Raw genomic sequence first — 7,981 nt, 5'->3', positions numbered from 1 at the left:
CTCCGCATCTCTGGCCTGTACCCCAGTTCTGTATGAATAAATAAATCTTTAAAAAATAATAATAATAAATAAATACTTCACAGACTTGAGATAAACACTTTAAAATTCAGTTCCTCACACACTGGCCATGTTTCAGTACCATGATGGGGAGAGGGGAGGACAGTTGATTTGGGGAGGACAGTTGACTTGGGATTTGAAAAGACCTAAGAGAGTATCAGAGGAAAACATGAGAAGAAAACAAATAAACTACACACACACACATACACACATAAAACAAATCATTTTTCCTATGGTGATGGCACACGGGTGATTTGGTGATGGGAAGCCCACAGGGATTACAACTAAGATGGGAAAAGGCACAAAATGATGTAAAAACAAACTATTATATTATTTTTTAAAATCATATTTCAAATGGAAACAAATGCTTGAACTACACAAAAGGAAATCAGTTCTATTTGCATAATAAATGGATTCATAGTACATGAGTTGATTTGCATCACACATGCATCTCTTCTTTTTTTATTATTTTATAACAGTTTATTTTTACATCATTTTGTATATTTTCTTTTTCCTTCTCAATTGTAATCCCTGTGGGTTTCCCATCACCAAGTCACCCGTGTGCCATCACCATAATCCCGTGTACTTCCCTCCCCCCGCCCCCGTTCTTGATCCCATTCCCCACTCCACCCCCGCAAAATGTCTCTGGTCTATGGTTGTTCATTATTTTTGTTATTTTCTCGCCTGGCCCATCATACTCCTGCTATGAGTGAAACCATCCGGTATTTCTCTTTCTCTTTCTGGCTTATCTCACTAAGCACGACTTTTTCCAGCTCCATCCAAGTTCATGCATCTCTTTTTTAAAAAGACTGTGTTGTGCCTGTCTGGTTGGTGAGCTCTTGCTCCTATCTTTGATGAAAGATCTCCTGATCCACCTGGCAGTGTGACCCCAGTTAAGGCTGAGGCCTGGGCTGCATGGCACAAAGGGCATTCCACTTTGGTAAATGTGTTGTAGCAGAAGGAGGACATGAACCCCTGGGGAGTCTCCTTACCTGTATTCCACTCATGGTGGCAGCTTCCCCAGGGGAGGTCAATGGTGAAGCTGCTGACGAGGTAGAAGAGGGCCCAGGCCAGGACAATGATGTAGTAAAAGTTGAGGAGAATCACGATGACCTGGGAGGCATAGCCGATGCCTGGAGGGGAAACTGCAGGTTTGGGCTCGGAACCAAGGCGGGTTCTCACACAGCCCCACCCCTGCTTAGCAGAGGGCTGGCGCTCCTCGGCCAGTGTTCTGCAACAAGACGGTTGGGACGCAGCCTCCTGGCCAGCTCCCCGTGCTGCCAGCAGACCTTGCCAGGCTAGAGGGGGACCACCCCCCTTTCTCCTGCTGGACTGCCCCAGCTTCCTGGGCACTGCCATCTTTATTAGACTCTGAATGCTCACCAGTATTTTTCTTTTTCTTCATTCACCTAATGGGTCTAACTCAGTATTGGGCCCATAAAAGGAAGGTTTGGCATGAAGACGTAGAGTCTGATCTCAGTCAACACTTTTGCTAACCCACTCAGTCATTCCTAAGAAAGTTTATAACTGCTAGTGCAGACACCCTGGTATCACACAGCTACTCACCCTCAAAAATGGGACAGATCTTTCTCCAGGCTGTGATGCCTCCCTGGCTGGTGTACTGGCCCAGTGCTGTCTCCAAGAGGAAGACGGGAATGCCACAGGTAAAGAGGAAGATGAGGTAGGGGATGAAAAAGGCCCCTGTGGGTAGAAAACAGACTGTCCATTATCTGCACTAGCCTTCTCATGGTCCACATTCATCTCCTCCACTCCCACCCCACACTGCCAGTCAGAAGCCTGGTGGGGGAGGGACACACCACGCTACAGGGGAAGTCAGTCTAGACATCAGGAATCACAGCAGTAATCAGAAATCACCAGCTTCCTGGGACTTAACTAGTCCTTCACCTTCTTCCACTCTGAAGTTTCTATCTATACCTACCAAGGTTTGCTTCCCATCAAATATCAATTGCTGCTTAAAGAATACTAAGTATGGCGATAGCAAGGAACTCAATGAATAATGGATATCCAGGGGCACTATTGCAGCCCACAGTTCACAATTCCTCTCAAGGAAATGTTTGCTGTTAGTGTCAGACAGGAATAAAAATAAACTGAATACAGTTTAGAAAAAAACAGAACTGACTTATTCACAAATGACACATGGTAGTCTATGTAGAAAGTTCTTTAGACGCTGAAATGGTTAAGCTTGTACAGTGGCTGGATGGTCAAGTACAGCGGGTGGTTATGCACAGCAGGTCGTTACCAAGAGCTGGGGAGCAGGGAGGTGGCGGTCTGACGAAGTTTCAGTTATGCAAAGTAAATCTTGGGCCCAAAGCAGTGTTAGTGTATACTTAAAAACTTGCTAAGAGAATAGATCTTAGATTAAGTTCTTATTCTAGAAATATTAAAATACAAAAAGAAGGCAGGAGGAAACTTTGAGAGATAAAGAGAAGTGTGTCTTTCAGTGTAGTGATGGGTGTTTATAATCACAAAGATTCATTGATTTACATACAGGAACTATGTTTGTATATCCATCATACCTCATTAAATGGCTTTAAAAGAAAAGAAAATTCTTTGGAAAGCACAGAAGAGCTACTAGAACCAATAAGTTCATTTAGGATACACATCAGCACACAAACATCGACTATATTTCTACATATTAGCAACAAGAAACCATAAAGTAAAATTTAAGAAATACTACCATGCATAATTGCACCAGAATTATTAAATACTTAGTAATAGATCTGATAAAAGACGTGCAAAAGACATGTACACTCACAGCTACTAAATATTGAGAGAAATGACAGACTTAAATAAATGGCAAGGCATGTCATTTTCATGGGGTAGAAAATTCCATATTATTAAAAAAAGTTAATTTTTCCCCAAATTGAGCCCATAGATTTATTGCAATCCCATTCAAAATCTCAACAGGCTTTTTTTTTTTGGAAATTGACATACAGATTCTAATATTCAAATGACAAAGCAAAAGAATTGAAATAGTCAAACATCTTTGAAAAAGATGGACTAAATTTTAGGCTTAAGTCTAACTGATTTAGATATTATTATAAAGCTCTGGTAAGTAAAACAATGATATTGGCATCAAAATAAACAACAGAGTAATAGAACAGAATAGAAGTGAAACTTTTTGCAGATGATATGATCTTATATATAGACAATCCTCAAGACTCTATAAAAAAAAAAACTTAAAGAAATGTAATGAAGTTACAAGACACAAAATCAATATACAAAAGTCAGTTGCATTCCTAAATGCTAAAAACAAACTATCAGAAAGAGAATTAAGGAAACAATCCCATTTTGACATTTGCACAAGAAAGGCTCAAATACCTGGGAATAAATGTAACCAAGGAGGTGAAAGACTTATATACTGAAAACTATCAGCCGTGAAAGGGACAGAGACAGAGCGGGGAGCAGAACAGGCAGATTGACTGAAGTACTGAGGGGAGCAGCAGGTGAATCAGAAAAGGTCTGCTGTGCCATGTGGGTCACCTCCCTCATGAGGGATCGAACTTGTACTGAAGTGGCTGCTGCTAGCTTCCCAGAGCTGTGCTTTAACCCACTGTGCCACGAGGGAGGGCCCGACCATGAAATATTATTACACACTAATTAAAAAGTTAAAATTTAAAAGGCTCAGCAAGAATTGGAAAGATGTGGGGAAACTGGGACTCTCATGCACCATTGGCAAGAACGTAAAATGGTACAACTATTTCAGAAAAGTGTTTGGTTGTTCCTTAAAAAGTTAATTGTGCAACTACCATGTAATCCAGTCATTCCTGCCTTGGTAGTAACTACCAGAAATAAAAACATATCTTTATACAAGGACTTATGCACAAATGTTCTTAGCAGGCTTAGCTATAATCGCTGAAATCTGGAGACAACACAAATATCCATCAACAAGAGAAAGGATAAAAAAATTATAGCGCATGTGTACAATGGGATACATTCTTTACAATGAGCTACCGACACATGGAAAATATGGATGATAATCAAAATAATTATGCCAAGTGAATGAAACCAGAGAAAGCAAAGTACATAGTGAACGATCCATTTATATAAAATTCTAGGAAATGCAAATTCATCAAAACAGCAGTATTGACAAAAAACAGGTCTGTAGAATGGAAACAGCCCAAGTCTCCATTGACACATGCATAGATAAAGAAGGTATGGTGTGTATAGAATGGAAAATTATTCATCCATTAAAAAAAGGAAATCCTGCGATTTGTGATGAACCTTGAGGCTAAGAGAAATAAGTCGGACAGAGAAAGACAAATACTGCATGTTCTCACTTTTATGGAATCTACGAAGGATGAATTCATGGAAATAGAGAACAGGACAGTGGTGGCCTGGGGCTGAGAGAGAAGAGTGGGTGGGGATTACAAACCTTCAGCTCTAAGATGAATTAATCCTGGGCATCAATCTATAGCAGAGTGACTACTGTGAACTCGACTGTGTTATAAACTTGAAGGTTGCTGAGGGAGTAGCTCTTAAATATTATCACCAGAAAAGGAAAAAAACTGTCAGGTTAATTATGTGAAAGGATGGAGAGTCACCTGACTTCTGGCTGTCATTTTGCAATATATGTATGTAGGTCAAGTAATGATGGACAAAGTCTGAACCTTACATATATCATAGGTGGAAAATCTCTCTGGCCTCCCTGGTGGCACAGGGGTTATTAGGTCTGAGTTATTACACCATCACCAGCCGCTGTGGCCTGAATTCAATCCCCAGCCAGGGAGTGACCCACATGGCTTAGCAGACCTCTCCTGTCTCCCTGCTGCTCCCCTCAGCCATGTGTTTCAGTCAGCCTGCCTGTTCTGCTCCCCACTCTGTCTCTGGTGAATCCTCTCACCACCCCGCCAACACATTCCTCTAGCCTAGACCCCAGATCTTGTACTCATAAATAAATAAAAATAAATCTTAAAAGCTTCTTTCCATTAAGCTGGAAACATATTTTTTTTTAAAGTATCTGCGGTGTGGTGGGATGGGGTCGCAGAGATCAGAGGTGAGAGAAACAGACAGGAGGACATCTGGGGCCTGATGGCTATCTTTTATTACCTTGATTTATGGCAATGCCTCGTGGGTGTATATAAATGTCAAAAAAGATCAAATCGTGCACTTGAAATATGTGCAATTTGTGGTGAACCATGTGGACCCTAATAAAACTCTTCAAAACAAAGTCAACTGGGGATAGAGTTCCCCAGTTCTTACCTTCTAGTCTCTGGGTGAAGCCTAGAACACATCCATCATCCCAGCACTGAGGGAAGCATTTGATTACCACAAGGACAGCAACATAAAGGTCCTAAATAATTCAGTCCAATAAGCCCATAAATCAATTGCAGACTTGTAGGGCAACAGGGAACAGGGAACTCAGGAGCCGATACGCACTGTCACTGCTGAGAGTCAGACACACTGCAGAGAGAGGGTCCTCGGCCCGGGCAAGCCCAGCTGCCATCTTCGGTACCTGCAATTTCCCAGTCAACCAAGCCAATGTTTAACTGCCCTGGGTCTGCGGTCAGCTCTGCTCCCCTCCTCCTCTGCTCTGGGCGCTGGGGCGGCCTGGACAAAGGACAAGGTCCACACTCACCAGGCAGAGTCGCTAGCCCCACAGTTGAGGCAGGGCTGGAGGTGGGGTTGAGCTCAGGAGGGACCTGGGGTCCTGGGGGCACCTTGCCTCTTTTCCCGCCCGAGCCCCAGTCACCCCACTAAAGGCGAGTTAGTCTTGGAGATGAAGGAGGGGGTGCATGGCCACTAAAATCAGTAGTCTCTAGTCTGTCCCTGCCTACTGACGCTTACACCGAGCGTGCTCTTTACAGCTATGGATTTAGAGAAAGGGCCCAAGGTGGGCTGTGTCCCCCCGGGGTACCCTAGTACCCTTCTCCAGAACTTGTTCAAAATAATCCTCCCACACCCTAGGAGCCCAGGCATCAACCTGGGAGTCATGGATTTAAATAAAGTCACTAAACCAGGAGGAAAGGAGCCAAGCCTGCTCACCACCCAGGCTTTCTGCCTCGTGAGAGGCTAAGCTGGCTTCCAGGTGCCGCTTAGCCTCCAGTCCGCCCCTCCCAGCAGCCCCATTGCTCCACCCAAACCCCCACAGGGAGGGTGCTCAGGTCTGAATTCTCTGGAGCATGTGCCTTGGGAGGTGGGAGAGGCCTTCCTTCACAAGGCAGCTGGGCAAAGTCCCCCTTGCTTCAGGCTGCTGGCCAGAAATTGCTAGGGTGAAAAGACTTGACAGCTCATTCCCACTCCCTCTGGAAAAATACAAATAACTTCCAAACTCAGGGCCAATCCCCCAGTTGCCACAAACCTAACAGCACGGGTCTAAGAGCTTGGAGCACCTCTCTGTGTCTCCCCAGCTGTACGTTTTCTCTCTTCAGACCTCCGAGATGGGGAACTGGGTCTCTGGGGCCTCCTGCTGCCCTACAAAAGGGTGGCTGTGGCATCCAGTCACCTGCTTTCCCTGTGGCCCGCTCCTCTCAGCCTGTCCCCTGCTGGCCCACCCTGTCCTCCCCTCCTGCAGCCCAGGCTGCATCTCACTTCAGAACTACACATGGCCCCCAAACCCCTCCACACTTTACCAACATTGACATGAAGACCATCCTAACCCGCTGCCCAGTGAGAACCTTCCAGCCCCTCTGGGGCTCCCCACAGAGACCTGAGAGTCCCTGAAAGTGAGCTGGTAGAAGAAAAATCACCACCACTACTGTGGGGGCCTCTGGAATGGAAAGGCGTGAGGAGCCCACAAACACCTGGTGAACAGTTAGAGTTTGCCGCACATGGTTCTGGTGGGACATTTTTAAAGGAGGAACCACCATGGGGGGTGAGGAGGGGATGGGCAACCATGGCCCAAGGAAAGGCCAGTGCGGGCCTCAGGGCCAAGGCTGAGGAGTCTCAGGCCCACAGGGCAGTTTGGTGTCAACAGTGTCAGGGCCTGTCACCACTTACTGGCTCTTCATACACATTACCTCTACCCCTCACACAGCCTTCACAGGCAGGTGTTATTCCCTCAGTAGGCTGGAGCAGCGAGGAGGCTGGGAGGGTGGAAGCCACTTGCCCAGGACCCCACGAGAGCAGCCGAGCCAGAATCTCGACCCCGACCCCTCTGGATGCCGCCTACACTCATATTTCTCTGGTGCCTGCCATAGCACAGACCCTGGGGAAAGTCATATCATCTGCCTGGTCTCGGTCTCCTGCAGTGTCCTGAAGGACTTGTGAAGGTCCTTCCAAGTCCAGCATTCTATGAGGCGCTGCCCTCCCCAGAGGGCAGCAGGAGATGGAGCCAGCCTCCTTCTGGGGTAGGGGGGATGGCGCGGTAGCTCTCACCTCCCCCATTTTTGTAGCAGAGATAGGGAAACCTCCAGACATTGCCCAGGCCAATGATCTCCCCGGCCACTGACAGCACAAACTCCATCTTGTTGTTCCAGTGCCCCCGTTCCAGGGTGCCATCTTCCTCTGCCTTTTCCGTGACTGGGTACACTGGTTTTGTCTCTCCATTACTGGCTGGACCCGAGACCCTGCTATCCATCCCACCTGGAAAACAAGAGGGTGCTCTGTTACTCCTGGGCGCCTTGGAAGGAATATCTTGTCCCTTCCTTCATCAGTAAATTCCCAGAGGAATAAATGCACGGAAGAGGTCTGTATATCCTTAGCACCTCTTCTTGGTAAAGACTAGGGTAACAGTTGGCCCTCCTTGGTGGCGCAGCGGGGTAAAGCACAGCACTAAGACGCTAAAGCCACTTCAGCATGAGTTCGATCCACCATTCCTGACCCGCCCGCTGCTCCCCTCAGCAGTGATGCTTCATCGATCTGCTTGCTCTGCTCCCCACTCTGTCTCTGGTGAATCCTCTCACCACCCCTGAGCCTCTGGCCTGTACCCCAGTTCTCTATGCATAAATAAATAAATCTTAAA

The 7,981-nt window shown here is 46.1% G+C and overlaps 1 protein-coding gene across 1 annotated transcript in view; it reads right to left on the bottom strand.

Moving 5' to 3' along the window:
• Positions 1-7,981, bottom strand: part of SLC6A13 (solute carrier family 6 (neurotransmitter transporter), member 13) — a 26,449-nt gene that overhangs the window by 16,033 nt on the left and 2,435 nt on the right. The window contains exons 2-4 of the mRNA XM_004692836.2: positions 7,396-7,602; positions 1,624-1,758; positions 988-1,190 (exon numbers count right to left, since the gene is read on the bottom strand). Of these exons, the coding sequence (XP_004692893.1) occupies positions 988-1,190; positions 1,624-1,758; positions 7,396-7,597 (540 nt within the window). The 5' untranslated portion in view covers positions 7,598-7,602. The remainder of the gene's footprint in view (positions 1-987; positions 1,191-1,623; positions 1,759-7,395; positions 7,603-7,981) is intronic.

The sequence above is a fragment of the Condylura cristata genome, unplaced genomic scaffold (assembly GCF_000260355.1).
Source record: "Condylura cristata isolate star-nosed mole 26May11 unplaced genomic scaffold, ConCri1.0 scaffold00034, whole genome shotgun sequence".
NCBI lineage: Eukaryota > Metazoa > Chordata > Mammalia > Eulipotyphla > Talpidae > Condylura > Condylura cristata.
Note: the sequence above shows the minus strand (reverse complement) of the source record. Positions and strands in the feature narration are given on the sequence as shown.